General features: G+C 58.1%; 5 protein-coding genes across 5 annotated transcripts; all 5 read right to left on the bottom strand.

Moving 5' to 3' along the window:
* Positions 1-1,569: 1,569 nt before the first annotated feature.
* On the bottom strand, positions 1,570-3,189 carry LMXM_29_2220 (conserved hypothetical protein; the record flags this gene model as incomplete). Its single annotated transcript, XM_003877317.1, has 1 exon — positions 1,570-3,189. One exon carries the CDS (start codon positions 3,187-3,189, stop codon positions 1,570-1,572), a length of 1,620 nt encoding a protein of 539 aa, XP_003877366.1.
* A 1,710-nt stretch (positions 3,190-4,899) lies between these two features.
* On the bottom strand, positions 4,900-5,652 carry LMXM_29_2230 (hypothetical protein, unknown function; the record flags this gene model as incomplete). Its single annotated transcript, XM_003877318.1, has 1 exon — positions 4,900-5,652. The coding sequence occupies one exon, from the start codon at positions 5,650-5,652 to the stop codon at positions 4,900-4,902; it is 753 nt and encodes a 250-aa protein (XP_003877367.1).
* Positions 5,653-8,044: 2,392 nt separating this feature from the next.
* On the bottom strand, positions 8,045-8,965 carry LMXM_29_2240 (conserved hypothetical protein; the record flags this gene model as incomplete). The annotated part of the gene is made up of 1 exon (XM_003877319.1): positions 8,045-8,965. The coding sequence occupies one exon, from the start codon at positions 8,963-8,965 to the stop codon at positions 8,045-8,047; it is 921 nt and encodes a 306-aa protein (XP_003877368.1).
* A 1,388-nt stretch (positions 8,966-10,353) lies between these two features.
* LMXM_29_2250 (conserved zinc-finger protein) lies at positions 10,354-11,469 on the bottom strand (the record flags this gene model as incomplete). The annotated part of the gene is made up of 1 exon (XM_003877320.1): positions 10,354-11,469. One exon carries the CDS (start codon positions 11,467-11,469, stop codon positions 10,354-10,356), a length of 1,116 nt encoding a protein of 371 aa, XP_003877369.1.
* A 1,918-nt stretch (positions 11,470-13,387) lies between these two features.
* On the bottom strand, positions 13,388-17,227 carry LMXM_29_2260 (putative phospholipid-translocating P-type ATPase (flippase); the record flags this gene model as incomplete). The annotated part of the gene is made up of 1 exon (XM_003877321.1): positions 13,388-17,227. One exon carries the CDS (start codon positions 17,225-17,227, stop codon positions 13,388-13,390), a length of 3,840 nt encoding a protein of 1,279 aa, XP_003877370.1.
* Between the last annotated feature and the right edge of the window lie 1,514 nt (positions 17,228-18,741).

The raw sequence follows: 18,741 nt of genomic DNA on the forward strand, positions 1-18,741 counted from the left end.
TCGACAACGGCGCTGGAAGTCGCGTCAGAACGGGGGACAGCACCGGGGTGAAATAAAGACGGCTGGCACTGGCATGGACGCCCACGCCGAGCGGTCGACAGGGGTGTGCAGAGAGCTGTGCCGGAGAGGGGGTGGGACGCGGTAGAGCGCTGAGAGATTGCTGCCTTTCCCAGTTCGCTCGAGCCACTCAGCGACAATCGCACACGGGCACCTTAAGAGAGCCAAGCAGCGGAAGACAGGATGAGGCGATGATCTTTGACGGTAGAAAAAAGGGTGAGGAAGGAACCGGAGGAGGTGCCACTCGATAATGATATGGTGGCGCGTGCAACCGAGCGTGTGGCGGAGCTCTTGTTGTTGCTGTTCTTGTATTTTCGGGGGTGTAGAAAGTGTGGCGAGGTGTAGCAGGGCGCACGAGACGCAAGTAGTGGCGATGAGCCAAAGAAAACGCATGCGGAGACCGTGGAAGATACAGAGAGGTGGTCGAGCGAGGCCATGCTTCATGCGAGGTGATGCGCGGAGTTCGGAGTTGTCGAAAACGACGCCGCATTCCCAGCCCCACAGCCTTAATGCATACTTCAGATGAACACGCATGCGGGCATGCATACATGCACATCTCAGCGCCGACTGTGGTCTCCGACAAGCATGGCGGTGATAGGGTTTTCTTGTGCGAGGGTGGGGGGTTGTGGTGGGTGGGTGACGGCTGCTCATAAAACCCGCCCCCCGTCATCTCATAGGATGCACACAGGCGCAGCACAACGGAACATCACCTGAACCTGGAGAAGAAATTCGCTGAGGCAAACACATACGAGAAGGTGGTGCGCGCGAGGCGGCGTGTTTCTTCTATCCACGTGTTCAATATCATCACGAGTAAGGCAGCAAGCACACGCATACGCCGGCCACAGCTGTCCACCTACCCTTGTAGGAGTGCGATGGAATCCTGGTCGTCTGGGACGAGCTGGCCTGCCGCTGCATTGGGTCATGCGTCTGGCGGGATCTGCTTGACCATTCTCATCCCTTCTGTCGCATACGTGCTGCACGATCGGCGCCACAAGGAGACCCGGGTGGGCTGCATGCCTTGGGTCCCTAAGCGGACCGAGTCCAGGGTCGTGCTCCAGCGCGGAGGCCATGGCGTCTGCTGTGCGGCTGACGGGAAGTGGCCTCGGCACATGCAGGGCGAGATCAAAGAGGAAGTTGATCAGCCTCAGGCCATGGTCCTCTGCACACCCTGCCTGTATGCCATGCCTCGCCATGACCCACGGGGCGAGTGGGGAGAGGAAGCAAAAAAAAGAAGAAAAGAAAGCACGAACACGCACAACTCGTTGCATGTCTTGCGATGTCCGGTCACGAGAGCAAGTGCACAGCAGTGCATGAAAATTGGCACGAACGAACATGTCGGTGCGCTTTCTACTTGAAACCGGACCAAATGCACGGATAGACGCGCATACACTCGTTTACGAGTGTATGGCAACGATAAGCGGAATACGACCTTCGCTTTTGTGTGTGTGTGTGTGTGCGCGCGCCGTCAAGCAAATCACATCGCTTTCCGTCCTTCTGTCCTCCTTGTCCCGCCTAAAAGTACATCTTAACGACCAATCGGGACGTCATGAAGATCACATCCAGGATCAGAAGAACGATAAGAAAGACGTCGGATCCGAGCATGAAGAGGCGATACCGCCGGCCTTTGATATGACTGAGCTGCTCAAGAAGCGTGTCACTGCGCGAGGCAAACCACGCCAGCCGCGACTCCGTCGTGTTCTGCTGCTCTGCCAGGTCGTAGTACCCTTGCAGCCACGGCGCTTCCCACAAGACATCCGGGATGTCATGAGCCGACTGAATCGCGAGCTGCGCCACGGCAATCTCGCCCTCGAGTCTGGCAATGCGCCGCTTCGTGGAGTAGTAGTCGAGCAGGCCAGTAAACTCGGCTGGGGTGGACAGGATATGGCGGTGTGACCACTTCGTCACGTATTCGAAGTAGTCCACCCCGGCAGAGCGGCCCAGTGAGTGGGAAAAGGTGAGCATAACGAGACTGCGCGCCGGATCGCTGGCCGGCACAAGATAGTGGTCAAAGCAAAGTACCGTGGCAAGTCGATCAAGCGCCGGTTCGACCGCCAACGGCTGGAACCCCAATGTGGAGGGTGTCTGAACGACCTCGCACTGCTCATCCAACTCATACGAGCACCAGATAGGGAAGAGGGCATCGATTTCAGCTTGCGAGTAGCGGTGCACGACTCCCTCAAGCAGATGATTCGAGGCGGACAAGAAGTCGTCCTCCACCATCCAGTGGTTTTTACGGTCCATGCCCCACCACACGACGGCACCGTTCGAAAAGAGGAAGAGGTCGAAGCAGTTCTCACTGGACACGTGCAGCACAGCGTGCGCAATCTCCGTCTTGTAGCCGCGGCGGTGATAGACCGTTTCCAGCGCATCCAGGTCTAGGCGCTCTGCGATGCAGCAGTAACTGATGCTGCCGATGTGTGCCGCGAGCGCTTCTGCAGAGGGGAGGGACGGCTTGCCGGTTCGCCGATCCCCTGCCGACTGCGATCGGTGCGCCGCATCTCGGCCGGCGCGGCGCCCGTATCGCTGGCGTGTGGACAGTGATGACGAGTGCGACGTCGACCGGCGGACCTCCCGCGCGAGGGCGTTTGTGCGAATGGAAAAGAGTCGCCGCAGGCGCACGCGGTCGTCCACGGGGGACACGACGAAGATGGATTGGTACGACTGCAGGTACTCCTTGAGCGGCCCGTACGTGGCGGCGTACTGCGCGTTCCAGTTCATTTCCTGTTCCATCTCGGCGAGTGTAATGCTGGCAGTGGTGTTCGTGATGACCAGGTCAAGCAACCGCGTGCGCGGGTCAGCAGGCATCTCCGGTTCCTGCATGCGCGTCCGCAACAGAAGTGGGGAGGTGTCTGTCAGAGACTGTGGCGCCAGAGGCGGCGCGCCAGCCGTGGCCGCAAAGCGCGGCGCTGGGGAAGGGGCGGACGTGGACGGAGTAACACTAATGCTGTCGTCTTCGATGTGCTGCGATCCGCCGTCGCCATCTCTCATGTCCTCGGTCTGCATATCGGCGGTCTGCAAAAGGTGGCCTTCAAGGAAGCGGCGGCTCTGGGGCCAGGTGGACACCAGAAGTTCGTCCTCCACCTCGGCCTCTGCTTCTACCATGTCGGCGTCAAGTCTCGACATCATGTCCATTCCACACTCATGGGTGGGGCTCACTGTGCTCTCGAGGTATGGCCCCGCATTTCGATCATCTGACAGAAGGGTGCTGTGGCGCTCATCCAGGGCCAAGTTCTCGCGCGAGTGGCGGCGACGGCCCGAGGCTCGAGACGCTGTAGTGGAGGAAGTGTTATTGTAGTCGTCGCCGCGATATCTGCTCCGCACGCGTCTTCCGGACCGTCTGCGAGGGCGAACCGTGATCTCTTCTTCCGCTGTGGAAGATGTGGAGGTGGAAGAGAAAGGCGTGCGTGTTCGATAACCAGAGTGAGTGTTCTCACGAGCTTCCGAAAAGGGGTCCATTCGATTCTGCAGGCAACACGTAAGAGGAATGGCACAAACAAGCAAAAAACAAATGTGGTGGCGCAGGGAACGGAGTGCGGTTCCTCTTAGTGGAACAGCGACGTCGCAACTTGCAGGCTTTGTGGGCGTGCGTGTTTTTTTGGCTGTTTCACGTGGAGAACAGGAAAAAAGGGGTGGCACCCACACACCGAAAGCACGTGGGGTGGGGGAAGGAGAAATAAAGAGAGCAAAGCATGGCCAGCAATAGTGGCACTGCGATCCTGCGGTCTGCGCAGCCATGACATGGACCGGATATAGATGCATCATCGCACATGTGTACCTGCCAAGTACACGCAGCCCTGAGAGACATACCATGTGGTGCATCACACGCATTTTACCTCCATCTCTTTTTGTGAGGAAAAAGTCGAGACCCGGACGAGACAACGACAGGCGATTCTGTAGCAGCACTGCCTCGTAGCGCTCCGTAAAGCTTATATCTTTTTGGCATTGGTGGGGGTGGGGGCGGGGTTCACGCAACTACTGTCTCTCTGCAAGACGGGGCTACGCCTCCACTGTGAGGTGCATAGCAGGCGCCCGTGTTTCCCGCGGTCCGTTATCGGAGCCACGAGACTGAGGTAGTTCAGTGCGCGTGAAATGGGAGCCCTGGCGCCTCTCACAACCGTCTCTGGAGACGAGCGATTACTTCTTGAGCGGGTATGAGGTCGAGGTACATGAGCAGTGTTCAGTGTCACAGAGCTCCCTTGCATCAAGCGCGCCCCTTTTGGTGCCAACGTACAGCATCCCGACGACGGAGGGCAGGGTACGACTAGAATGTCTAGCATGTAGGGGGAGACGAGGATTCATTCCCGGTGTCCTCTCGGCTTGGCGAATACGGGAGGAACCGTGTCGCTCGAGGGCACAAGCGCAGATGCACGCCGGCAAAAGGGGCAAACAACAAGGGCAACACACGAAGACCCCCACCCCTCCCCCCTCACACACCGCGCAGACACAAAGCCACAATAGCTCATGTGGAAGGAAAACACATAAAGGAGGGGCAACGCGAGAGTGCACGCGCGCGCGAGAGAGAGAAACACCCGAAATAATATATACAAAAGAAAACACGCGAAGAAACGTAAAACAGTAAAAGGAAGTTAGCCGTCGCGCACTGGGGAAACTGGCAGACGCGGCAGAGGCGCGGGGGCAGGCAGGGGGCGCACGGAGGGGTGTTGTGCGCTGACCCTCCCCCCTTTCCCATCGCACCGGGCGTATTCATATCGAAGATGGTGAAAGGCAAGTCCTATGATGCCCATTGTACAGAGAGGGAAGGGGAAAAAGACGAGAGAAGAGGTTCCCGGAGACGGTGCGGCGTTGTGAACCAGGCTCCTTTGCCTCGACTATGACGCTCGCTCACGCCGCAAAGCTTTGGATCGTCTCGCACAGCGTCTCTTCAGCGTCTCGTGGCAAGACGAGAACGCCGGCTGCCGGGTACACGTTGAGGCCAAATCGCGGATGCTCAATCATGCGGCAACCCCCACCAGGACCAGCAATGAGAACGCTATTGAAGGAGAAGAACTGCAGAATCGCGTCGGCGTCGCAGAAGATCGTGGCGCCGCGCTCTGTGCAGAGAGGCAGCCCCGTCGCCGGGTCGGGCCAGTCCATGAAAAAACGTGAAGACGATTTGTTGGCGCTGCCAAGGTGCCTCTCCAAACGCGCCAGCGCGGCGGCCATGAATCGGAAAAAGCGCTCGCGGCTGCGATCCTTCCACTCCACTGAGGCAGGGGAGTAGTGGATGAGCTCCGAGAGGCCGTCCTCCTTCTTCAACGGCAAGCACACCGGCGACGGCGCTGCCGACGTCTGTACAGTTGCCGCGCCATCATCCTCGCTTGTCAGGTTCTGCGACTTGCCACTGTGCAAGCCAGCGGGTTCCTCACCAGGCACAAAGTCGGACGACTGAAAGGTGTAGAGGAGATAGTAATTTGCCTCCGATGAGTCCCCGTCTCCCTGCGCTGCTTGAATGAACCGCACGCGCCGCTCTGCCTCTGGAAAGACAGTCACCAGGTTCTCCTTTGCATAAAACTTTGGACACCGCAGCAGGACCGCTTCCATGTCGGCAAAGTCCGGCAACCGGATAGTGTCCACCAGCAGGCAACGCCGACGCATGATACCTGTAGAATATGTGATACGGATCGTGGAAAGCTTGTGCTTGCAGCCAAAGAAAGTGACGGACAGTATTGAAGGTCGCCGAGTCAGCCTCCGCCTTAGGCGCTAAAGAGCAAAGAACAACAACAGAGAGACAGCGAGAGCGATGTGCAGACGGTGTAGGTGTGTGTGAGGAGGGGGAGGGGGGGGGGCAGAAGTTCTATGAGAGCGACCGAACAACAAAAAAATATGGCGCAGGCTGTCGGCTGATGGGGAAAAGAGAGATCAATAAAGACAAAAAAGGGAAGAAGAGGAAACTGCACAAACGACAAGCGGCCCACCGGAGGTGACGTGAAATCAAGGGAAAGACGGCAGTGGTGGGTGAGGACGCCGAACACCGAGCACCGGGGGCGAGATGCGAATCGGCAGCCGGTAACAAGGGAGTTAAAACACAAGGAGAACGGAAAACGAGGAAGCACCACCGCTACCGCTGCCAAAGCAATCATGAAAAAAATGAAAGATGCGTGGATGTCGCAACGAGCAGAAAAGACTTACAGGCACACACAGAGACAAGCAAATACACGGAGAACAATGAACACGGTAAACCAGCGGGACCAGAAGCGGCAATGGTCAGAACGGTGTTCGCTTGCTTGTGTGTGTGTGTGTGGAGAAAGAGAGGGGATTACGGAGAAGTCCTACACTAGTCTCTCCTCCTGAGACACGCGCGCACGCACACCGCGAGATGAGGTGGACAAGAGAGAGAATCACCAGTGAAACAAGGAAAACGAAAAAGAAAACACAAGGACATATAAAAGCGGCGGGTTGGACCCCAGGTGACGCACAGACGCACACGCGCTGGAGAGAGCAGTTTTTTTTTCTTTGTGCACGGCAGGGATGGGCGTTGGCGAGGGATGCAGGAGCGGCCGCAGCAGGAGAGATAGAGAGACAGATGGGGAAAAAAATGCGAGCAGAACAAGAAGTAGTGATAGATTACCACACACCAACTCTTGATTTGCGTTTCGTGCGTCCTTCTTCGCCTCCGGAGTGCTCGCAATGACGTATCTGTGTGTGGGAGAGCGAGTTTGTGTTTAGAGCAGGCGTCCGAGTACGATTACGTGCACGTGTTCGTGTCCATTCGCAGAAAAAAAAAGACAACGGCAGTGGAAGGAAAACGCGCGGAGGCCAGGGTTTCAGAGAAATAGGAGGCCCTGCGCAAAGAGAGAGAATCAACCACCGTGATTGCGATTCACCGGTACGACTTTCAGAACCCCGTGTACGCGTGTGTGTGTCAGCGTAGCCTGCGGAAAAGGGTGAAAAGGAGCGATCCACACGAGGAACGTCAGCACCCCCACGTGATGAGGAGGGTAGGGGCTCAGGTTGGGAAGACTTTATGAATACCTTTGCCGCTTCGCATATATATATGTGGGTGCGTGTGGGCGGTAGATGTACACGGCCTAGGTAAGTTGGGGGGGGGGCGGTGATGACCAGATCAAGAGTCGATAGAGACGCGTTGCCGTCGTCGTGAAATGAGAAGACCACAGGGCATCAGAGAGAGAGGCAGAGACGATACAGAGGTCAAGCTCCATTGTTGGAGACACGTGCGAGGGGGGTGAGCAGTGTAACCAGCGGAAGGGGGGATGGAGGGCACACCAGTACGTGGACCCAAGAACCAAGGGAGGTCCTGCAGCGCTGTTCTGTGACGCCGCAAGCTTCGCATACTGTCTTTCCATAGCGTGAGAGGGCAGAAATCCAAGCAGGTAGCGCCCCCATCCGCCGCGTGTGTCTGTGTGTGTACGTGTGTGTTTTCCTTCTCATCTGCTGCAGCACCACCTATACTTCGTTCGTCAGCGGTAGCTGCTGCAAGGGTGTGCACTCAGACGGACAATGGAGGAGACCAGGTGGTCTACAACAGGAAACAAGAAAAAGGTAAAACCAAAGATCCCAGGGACAGCGCGTGCATATAAAAGAAACAGGTCCAGGCGGCCATCATGAGCAGCAGGCCGGCAAAGACAAGAGAGAAAGGGGCGCGCAAAGCGCATGCGATGACCCCACGCAAACAATCCCACTGCCATCCTCACGACAACCATGACAACCACCAACAGCAGAAAGAAAGATACGCACTGCCTCCTGGCGAACGTCTGTGACTGCGTAGGCAATCGCGTCTACACGCGCAAAGACAACGCGGTGCAACGTAGAAACGTGCGCTCTCAGGAAGAAAACGAAACATATGAGGTGAAAGAAGGCTTGCGGCCCGCAAGAGGTAGAGAGCTTGTGATGGAGTTCCGACGAGGCGGGGAAAGGGCAAAACAGTGTAGCAGCGACTGTGTAGAGCTATGCTATCGTGTGTTTCCCCTTCACCGTCGCCTTCATCAGGCAGCAAGCCCGCACACCCACCCACCCTCTTCTCTGCGGCTTAGTAGCCGAAGCCGCACCGCACACCGTGACGCGGCGCCAAGAGAGGCTGGATGGCAGAGAACGCGCCGAACATGACGGCCATCATCGGCACCTCCTTCAGCAACGTTGGTGTGAGCCCGCGGCAGATGGCCGAGTCGTGAATCACGGTCTGCATGTACTGATGTGCACTAAGAGGGTAGCACACGGTAGAAGCCACGGTCGCCGCCGCCCCACCTAAGACAAAGTTTGAGGCCACCGTAGTGGTGTAGTTCTCCCAGTTCCAGTTATGGTCCACCACTGCAGGCCTGCGGTGGCGCGTACGCTGTCCAACAGGCTGCTCCTGTATCCCTTCCCCCACCGCAAACGCCTCCTCGGCAGACTCGTTCTGCACAATCGGTGCAAAGTTGCGCTCGTGAAAACGACGCAGGCCTTCAAAGACCGTGAAGAGCGTGCCAAAGTACATGGCGTTCGCGATCAGATTCGGCGTCGTGTACCAGAACTGCAAAATCGTCTTGTTCTTCATTAAGCGGGCAGCGTCGATGGGCGACTTGCCAGTGCGGCGGCTCTCATCCATGACGCGCGAGATGGGGTTGCACACCACGCGCATGTTGACCCCGGCAAATGCGCCAACCATGAAGGTGGTCAGCATCTTTGACAACGGGTCCTCCTCGAGCCCGGGGAGTAGCTTGTGAGCTATAGGACAGTAGAACATCATAAGGAAACCGAATTGCGGCATGCGGCGGCCCACAGTCTGCATGATGCCCTTTGGACCCCCTTGGTCACACGGCAGTGCTGCCACGCGACCGAGGCCGCCGGCGACCGCTCCGGCGAGAAAGGTGCCGGGGTCCGTGAGTGTCTTGGGCGTTTCCTTCTGTATTTTAAAGCCGCGGTAAACTGCCGTGAGGACGCCGTTGTAGGCGTAGGTCACCAACTCGAACATCGTTGTCGCCAGTGGACTATCTCTGTGTGCGTGCAGCGAGAGGAGAGGGGGTCGAGGGGGAGGGGGGCAATGCCAAAGATCGCTTGAAAGCTGCGACAAGAGAACACGAGCAGGTTTGCTTCGTAGTGGTCACGGAGTCGCTTGTGTGGTATCGCTATCTAACTAGTACCCTCTCGCCACGCTACGCGGAGAGAAAGGGGCCGAGGCGGAGGGGAGGGGGATGGTGAGGCAATGGATACACTGCTGTGTACGTGTATATACCTTCCTACGATGCCACTACTGTCATCGACTAATCTCTGTACCGATACTATGAGAGACGAGAGTGCTAGAGCGCAAAAGAAAAAATAAAAGGCCCACGGCGATGATAATGCCTACCAGCGCACACACGCTTTTTCCAGCTATCAGGCGAGCCAGAACAAAGCGAAAAGAGGAATAGGCGTAGACAGCACGTGATTACGCTCTGTCCCTTCGGCGAGGCCGTTACGTTTCTTTTTCGCCCACTTACCGCCAAGGCGATCGTCTTGCAGGGAGCTGAAGGTGTGTTCCGCGAAGAAGGCGCAGCGGCGCTTCTGCTCGTGTTCGATACTGCACAACGAGGAGATAAAAAGAGGGCACAGGGGAGATGGAACCGTGCACAGGTTCATGGAGGTAATAGAAAAGGGGCAGAGGAAGAGATGATGGACAGCAGGTGCGTGCTTAGGTGTATCTCTTTATTTTTATGCGCGTCTTCGACGTCGCTCATGAGTGCGTTTCGTCCCCATGACGACTAGCTCTCCGCCACCATGGTTGCGTTGTTCGGTGACGTAACCCGCGGAGCCCTCGCGCACACGCACATCCAACCACACGTGACGCCAGGCGAGGGTGAGCACGACACCACTGTCGGAGCTGCCAAAGACCCGATAACCCACGAGGGAAAGGTAGAACATAACACAGGACAGGGGGACGATCCTTGAGCACAACAATAAAAAACGAAAATGGGCCAACACGAAAGAAAAGGAAGCTGGTGCGAAAGACCGAAGAGGACGACAACCACTACCGTGTAAGGCACTGGAAAGGAGGACGGCAGGCAGGCAGTGTGTGTGTGTGGATACTGATTCACTGTGAGCAAGAGACCTGCTCCATGCAACCTGCTGCCGGTGCACACGCACAGACCTCCACAGAGAAAAAAAACGCCGCTGGAGACCACCAGCGTCTGCGAGAGATGCAGAGCACAAATCAAGACGTGTTCCTGTGACTGGCCCATGACAGTCCGGTGCACAGAAAGGCAGATGAAAGAAATGATGATTCTTTTCTTTTTTGATTCACGGCAATGGCGTGGGAGCCATCGCCGCCGCGACCAGTACAACCACAACGACAACGGCTGCCCCTGCAACGAAACACTTCAGCGCTTAACTAAACATCATGTTGCCATCGTACCCTTTCGGATGCAGCTTATTCGTGCGCATGCTAACGTCCAGCTGAAGGTCGTGACGGTCACCGCCGCTGCGCTTCGCCACCCACGCAGCCTCCTTGTTCTGCGCCATGATGAGCTCCTTCTGCTCGTGCCTCGCCAGCGCGCGCGTTTCCTGCTCCTCGGCCAGAATCGCCATGCGTTTCTCATTCTGTTCCTCCGTCTCGCGTGGCCGGGGACGTGGAACATCATTTTCGCGCTTCAGCACCACGCGCTTCTTCCCAAGCGCCTTGTCGTGCGCCAGGACAAGTTCGTCGCCACGGACACCCTCGAGCTGCACCGGCCTCGCCGTCTCCGGGTCCTCGAGCGCCACGTCGTAGAACTCCTGGTATTCAGGGCTGAGAATAAGGCGTTCGTGGTTGGTTTCGCGCATGTGGTCGCGCAGCGCTTCCAGCGAAGAGAAGGAGCGCGTGCGCTCATTGCACACGATGCACATAAGCCCGTTGATTTTGCGGGCTAAGTACGCGAGCAGCGCTGCCTGGTTTGTGCAGTGGGCCGCCAGCGGAACTGCGAAGCTGTGCACGCACTCCAAATGGTGCACGTTGGACTCGACATCCGCCGAGAGAAAGCCGCAGAACATGCAGCGCAACTCGCTTGCGTCCTCCTCCCGCGCCTCAGGGTCCACCTTTGGAGCGGTTTTCGGCTTCGCGTCACCACGCGCGGCGGTGCTCTTCTTGGCGTTGTGGCGACGATGCAGGCCCATCGCCGCGCTACCGAGCGACGTTGACGTCAGCATACTCGCCGTCTCCGAGTCCCGCGCGATGATACGCTTCTCCTTTCGCATCAGATGCGCTGTTGAGCGGATATGTGTCTGCAGCGTCTGGACAGAGTGAAACGTCTTTTTGCATAGCGTGCACGAGTAGACGGGGGTGCCCTTCTCATCCAGAACGGCGCCCTCCGCCTCATTGGTGGAGAAGCGATGTTCCTGCTGCGACAGCGGGCGCAAGCCGTCGACGCGGCGACGCACATTGGTGAGGTGAAACTCAGACCCGTAGTGGGCACGCAGTACCTCACCGTTTTCTAGCACTACGTTGCACGTGCCACACCGAGACATGGCGACTTCGGCGAAGCAGGCGATGCGAGAAAAACGAAACGAAACCGCAAGATGAGTGAGAGCGCAGAGAAGGGGGGAGGGGTTTGCCAGGGCCGAAGCGCAACCCGCACAACGACAACTAGGGAGCAACGCCGTAGCCGAATCCGTTTGGCGAGGTGTGAGGGACGGTGGTCGAGGACGTGATATCTCAAAGGAGGGGACTGAGCGAAGCGGAGAACAAGGATACGTTACGCGAGAGGGAGAGAAAGATAGCGACACACACACACAGCGAAAGACTGCTCGGTTACTCGGCGTGCTGCCTTGTCTCTCTGAATTTTAAAAGAAAGGGAGCAAAGCAAGAAGTTAGAGGGGTGTGCGTTATCGGGTTATGGGCGGGGGGCGAGCACCAAGACTCCGTAAACAAATATGCACTGTAGTGGTCTTCTTCTCCGGATGATGAACGGGACAAGAAGTAAAGAACACGAACAGCAGGCACGAGCGGCGGCACAAGAGATAACACAACCACAGGAGAACAAGGGAAATCTTAATAACAGGATAGCAAGATACGTTTGAGAAGACACACACAAACAGAGAGGGAGAGAACAGAAAAAATAAACAAACAACGAGTGCGCGAGCAAGCCTGGAGGAGGGCGTGGAGTTGTGTCCTCGTGAGAGACTGCGCCGTTTCTGTGGAGAGTGTGAAAGAGAGAGGAAAGAGTGCGAGAGAAAGAGAAAAGGGCGGAGATAGAATGGCAAGGGCGGTGATGCTCGAACCCCATCACTCGGGCGCAGAGCGAGGATGACGAAGCTCGGCTGCAGTGGCGCTACAGGCTAGCTCATGTACTCTTGTACACCTCCGAGAGAGCGCAGGCATTGTTGTGAAAGCAGACACGCTTCTCTTGCCTGTGGAGGCCTGTTGGTAACCTCATGTCTCATTTCCCCAGCAGATGATGCCGGAAGGGGAATGCACGAGAAACATCGACGCCTTCCTCACAGAGAAGCAGTGAAGACGGGGGCCTTGGGTGTGGAGAACAGGGAGGTACAGCGAGAACAGGAGAGGGAAAAACCAGCTGGCACGCGTGCGTGAGGCAGACATCACTCTACCAGCCCGGAAAACTGGACAGAGGAAGAGAAGAGAGCGTAGCTTCCTGCTATCCCGTCTCTGTGCGCTTCCCCGTCTCTTCCTCCATCACGGCGCCAAAACGCGAACACCAACACGAAGACGGGATTGGTCGGAAATAAGGAGTCGATCGCCGCAAGGGCGAGTGCCCTTTTTCCCTTTTTGCTTCCAACGCGTCCGCTCACCCACCAAAAGGGTCAACGAATATACGCGTACACAACCGCAGCTGTGTATGTACCCCTGTTGCACTTGCGGCTGTTCATCAAGGACATATTGGGTCAATCAGCACCATTGGGCGCCGCGCAGTCTATGGCACTACCACCGCATAAAAAGCAGGCCAGGTGCGGGATCACCCTCAACATCACCGCAACGCCGCGAAGACATACAAAAAAAGCGGGCGAATGCGCATAGTTGGTGACCTCTCGACACGATTTGCAGTGAGCTGGCGCTGGCATCATGATCACCGCACGCCTCCTCGAGCCAGCGCCAGCCCAGCCCTGTCAGCCGCCACCACGAGTGTGGGCGCTGGACCCTCACACCACCCAGGCGGTCCCCCGTTCTCACGGTAACGGAGGGTGCGACAAGAGCTTCACGAATGGGGGGGCCGCAAGGCGGTGGAGGGGTGGGTGTGTGGGGGGCGTGTGTGACGTGTGGCGCAGCAAACGAACGCAGCGAGGCGCGCTCTTTTCTCTTTCCCACAGTGTCCGCCAGCGCGTCGCGGCTTCCCTTTGACAGGCGCCCGACGGCACATGTAAACCCTTTGGTCTGTGTTGATAAACATGCACACGTTGCTGTCCATTCCCCAAAACGTTCGTGCAGTCAAATCATGCCGTCTCCTCCATCGTCGTTGTCCATGTTTTGCGCAGTGTAGTATCGGCTACACAGCATGGAGGAGTCCTCTGGCGTGGCCCCAAACCAGCGCACCCACAACGGCTGCATGCGCTTGTAGTCACGCCTCTTCAGCAGCAGCCGCTGACGACGAATCTCAGCTTGGCGCAGAACATCGCGCGGGTTAGGCGTCTGAAAGACCATCACCGTGAAGTAGATTATGCTTGGTACCACGAGTGCCACTGAGACACCAAACGCCGAAAGGATTCCGGCGGTGTCGAGTGACTTGCGAAACACACCAAAGTACTGAAGTGCTGGGCTGTCACTATAGACACTCGTAGAGTACACGTAGAAGAGCGGCATACCAAGAAGCATGAGGAGGTTCAGCGGGGTAACGGCGTGCGACTCCCACCACATGGTGTACACCTGCGACAGCATCAGGGCCGTGTAGGAGACGCTGAACGTCACGTCATTGGACGCCGTACCACCGCTGTCGGCGTACGCGAAGTCGGGCCCGTACAACCGCGTACTTAGCCAAAGCAGCCCAACAGACTGCAACACGCCACGGACTACAAAAGACCCAAAAAACTCGCCCGGGCGTATGTCGACAGCGTGCCGCGTCATCTTGTACAGGTACGGATTTCGCTCCAGCACTACGCGCGACGCACAGCGGTCGAAGCAGTAGAAGATCGTCTGTGGCAGCGTATAGAAGCCGTTCCACATGGTAAGGGAGAAGCTGTTCCAGAAGGTACCACCAGATACGTGCGTGCCAATTACGTTGTAGACCAGCTGAATGAACGAAATCAGCATCGACTTGTAGAAGCTGTACTTGATCACGTATGCGCTTCGGGTGTACGCCTGCTGCCCGTGCACAAACAGCAGCGGACGCAGGTCGGAGAACTGCGTAATGGAGAAATCTGCGGCACGGGCCGCCTGCTGCCCCTCCTTGCCCGCAATCCCCACGCCCACATGTGCCTCCTGCAGCATCGCGACATCGTTCCCACCGTCGCCGACGGACAGCGTCATGAAGCCGCCGCCGCGCACAAACCGGACGATGGCGGCCTTCTGGCTCGGGTTCGAGCGCGCGCAGATGACGCTGCTGCAGCGGCTGGATATCTCGCGGAAGCGTGCCCGCAGTGTTGGGTCTTGTAGGATGGTCTCCAGTACAGTACCACCTTCCACAACTAAGACGGCGATACGCTCGGGGCCGCCGCTCACAAATGCACCGCCACCCGCGTCGCTCCCGGTTGCCTCCGCGACACTGTCACCTGCCTGCGCCATTGCGCGCAACGGCCTGTTCGAGAGCTGAGACGAGTCGCTCACGTCAAAGCCAAGCACGCGCGTTTCCAGCGCCTTGCCGCACATCTGCGCCGCAGACGCAGACACGAACTCGCATGCAGCGCTGCTCCGTCGCGACTGCCAGGATGGTGGGGGAGGCAGTCGCTCCATCGGGAAGGTGAGCAGCTCCTCGCTCCAGCTTCTCGCATTGGTCGCCGCACCGCCCCGCTTGCAGGCGTCTCTGCCGAGGTCCGTGGCAGGCTGCGTCTGGCTAATGCGAATGACCATGTCACTTGCACGGTAAAGACCGCACGACAGCCCGATCTGCTCTGCCGTCTCCATCTTGTCCCCTGTCAGCATCCAAACCTTGATGCCGGCGATGAGCATGTCGCTAATCGTCTCCCCCACATCATCCTGCAACTTGTCCTCGATGGCTGTGATGCCGATAATGGTCACGCCAGACTCCATCTGCGCACGCAGCGCGTCGAGGTGTGCCTGCCGGCCCTCGGTCAAACAGCTCGCCTCCGCGATGTTGCGCAGGAAGACACTCAGATCCGCCCGTGTGAGTTCCTTGCACGCGACGAGGAGGGTACGGAAACCGCGGTGGGCGTAGAGAGACAGCTTCGCCGCGCACTCCGGATGGAGAGGAGGTTTTGGGGGGTGCGCCGAGGCGGCCGAGGATGACGGCCCTGCTGAGGCCATCTCCATCACACGATCGTCGGCGCCTTTCACAATAAACCAAATTCGACCAGAGCCGGACTCTTCCACAACGACCCCCATCGTCCTCCTCTCAGAGGAGAAGTGGAAGGTGTGGTGCACCGTCCACGTCAGCTCCTCCTCGTCATCGTTGTCTGCCCCTGCAACGGATACACTGCTGTCACCGTGGATGCAAGCCCCCACTGCAGCTGCTGCCCCGGTGCTGCTCCTGTCCTCTCCGCGGCCCATGCGAAGCACGGCGCGATGCTCGCTGCGGTATACCAGTGAGACCCCCAACTTGCGCATCCCCGCGCAAAGAGCAACCTCGTCTGGAGACGCGGCGTGGTAGGCGATCGCCGCGCCACTCGGGTCGTTGCCCGAAGATGCTTGGGGATGCACGACTTCTACGGTGTTGCACAAGGCGACCATCTGCGCGAATCGCCGCACTGTCACAAGCGTGGCGGTGCCCTGCTTCTTCAGCTCCTCTGGCATACTCGTGCATGTGGCTTCTATCTTGGAAACAGAGATATGGTGGCCAGGGCAGACGGTGACGGCGTCTAGCTCCATCACATTCTGCGTGAGGGTGCCAGTCTTGTCGGACAGGACGTAGTCGATCTGACCGAGGTCCTCGAGAATACTGGAGTTCTTCACCTTGCACCCAATCTGCTGCGACCGGCCTGACCGCCGCGCCCCCGCTGTCGCTGGGGCCGTATGCATCATCGAGACGTCCCATTCGACCGCTCTCGCCATGTAGTACTTGCACACATCCACGACAAACTTGAAGGAGACGGGAATCATGACCGTCGTCAGCAGAAAGAAGCGCAGCGGGTATATGACAGCCGACCCGCTCGCCTCGCTCACTGGCAGCGGCAGGTACCAGGCCATGTCGTGCACGCTTCCGTTCTTCACAAACCCCATGACGCCAAAGACGAGGGCGTTCAGTATCTGGCACACAAAAATGCAAGCAGAGTAACGGCTGACGTCCTTGTCGATTTGCGCCCACTTCACAGGCGCCTCGCGCTTGTTCATGCCAGACTTAGTGTCATCGCCCGTGTACACTGCGACGCACACCGCCTGCGCAACGTTTTTCAGGACGCACGACTGGGGGAGGAGATGGTGATGGGTGAGGGGCACTCGCCCCGACGGGGCACCTGCACAAGAGACGGTCGCCTGGGGACTGAGTTGAAGGTCAGCGCAGCCTTCAAAAGAGTCCATGATCGCTGACGCTGGAGGACACTCTAGGCTCACGCTCGTCAAGGCCGAAATGACATTCACGGCTGGAGGCGGCTCCGTCTGCGAACTGACCTCGCAAACCGCGCTTGTGCGCCGCGAGAGACTGCCTGGGTCAACCGTAGTGAACTGAAGGGTCTCCTTCGGCTTCAGGTCAATCTCGCCATCCAAGTTGTCCGTGCGGATGTACACGGCCGACGTCGCGCCGAGGACGACAACGTCGCATGGAATTTCCTCGTCCTCGCGCAGCAGCAGCACATCGCCGACGCGAATGTCGGCGTTGATGCGCGAAACCCAGGCCACATTCTCGGCGTCAAGCACCCTTCGAAGCGTGTGGTTGTATTTGTGGTCCTGTTGGTGCCGCTTCACGTCATCGTAGCCTTCCTTCACGGCGGTCAGCGTAAAAGCGAAAAGGAGTGGTAGCAGCGTGGACAGCGGGTTTACCGGCGCGATGACCGAAACGAACTGTAGTAAGGCCACGACCAAAAAGTACAAGTTGAGAGGGCGGCTGAACTGCTCGTAGAGGTTCTTGAAGATGAAGTTCTGCGCCGTGTAGCGGCTATTGACTACGAGGTTCGTGCAGTACTGATTTGCCACGGCCTCGTCGAGTGGGCGAATGCGGCGCATCCGGGGCTGATCAGCGTTGCCGGAGTGACGGCTTTGCACCGGAGCGTAAGTGGCGCGGCTCCGCTGACTGTCCGCTGAGTTTTTGAAGATCCTCGTCGACGAGAGACGCTGGGCAGCGTTCTTGGAGCAGAGCTGCAGTCGTAATCCTAACCGTCTGCACCACAGGGATGCCGCGGCCCCTACGGAGGTGAGTGTCGCCGCCGCCCTCTCGCTCGTCGATGGGTGGCGTTTCTGGGCCAAGCCGTTGAAAGCACAGTCACTGCAGCCTGCGTCGCCGCGCGACTCATAGCTGTCCAGCGCACGAGCAAAGTGGAAGCCGCCGCCGCGCCGCTGAACCGGAAAGGGGTTGGTGGAGGTGCTACGTGGGAAGAGGGGAGTAGAGGCAGAGGAGTTGGGGCAGCAAGTGCTGGGGGTGGTGGTGATGGGCACACTCAAACCGGGCACCCTGCTCTGCTGGAAAGGTAGCGGGGTAGAGGGGCTCGCCGCCTTTCCAGCACCCACCATTTCCCCGTAATCGCGGTGGCCGCTAACAGAGTACAGCTTGAAGGGCAGCGGGTGCTCAAAGGCGTGATCAGAGAAGGACAGGTCACGTGGGTGAGCCGAGCCTTACATATACGGCTGGCGTGCACGTATGCCGTCGTTGAACGACGGATGCGCGCGGTGCAGACACACCACAGCTAGGAGAGTTCACCAAACGGTCGTCCGTACACGATGGCCGCTGGGTGATGCGAACCGCGATCAGAGGCCGGTCATGAATAAAAGGAGGAAGACAAGGGTGATGTGAAGCGCGACAGGCGCGGCGGATGCTGTGGTGTGTGTTGCCGCTAGAGTACACCGAGATCCGATCAAAACGATGAAAGAAAAACGAAAAAAAAAAGATGTCCTGATGTTGTTATGATGTGTGTTGCTGTTCTTGATTGAGCCGTGCCGATGGAAGCTGCAGGCGGGGTCCCCTCTCGCTTGTTGTGCTGCCTCGTGTCTGTACAGGGTGGCAGGACAAGCAGGTGAGAACCGGAGATGGTACGAAAGGGGTAGAAAGACACCGCCGCGCAGCGTGCACCAAGGTTCCGAATGAGTGGGAAGCGGACGTCCCAGAAATCGAGACACGCACACACGCACTTACACGTGGGCGAAAATTACAGATGCTAGTCGCACTGTACGGGTAGCTGATAGAAAGGAAAAAGAGGCGACGACGGGGATGTCAAGAGGGAGGCGGAGGGGGGAGGTGAGAAGTGCCTCTTCAGGAACCTAAAGCATCCACAGCCTGCATCCATCGTGGATGGTGGGCGCTGCCCGTCGGCGTGCCCACTGATTCACAAACAAGGCGCGCTACCGTTCGACGGAGAACAGGCAGCGGAAAAACAGCTGCGATCCCCTTCCCAGGAGCCGTGGCCTTCTCGCGGCGTCCATGCCTCGCTGCTGCTTCTCTCAGCAGCCTCCACGAGATGACTCAACGCGTCATTCCTCCCGAGGTCGGCACGTTTTTCTTCGCCAACACAACGAGTGCAACGCTT

This window comes from Leishmania mexicana, chromosome 29 (genome assembly GCF_000234665.1).
Source record: "Leishmania mexicana MHOM/GT/2001/U1103 complete genome, chromosome 29".
Taxonomy (NCBI): Eukaryota; Euglenozoa; class Kinetoplastea; order Trypanosomatida; family Trypanosomatidae; genus Leishmania; species Leishmania mexicana.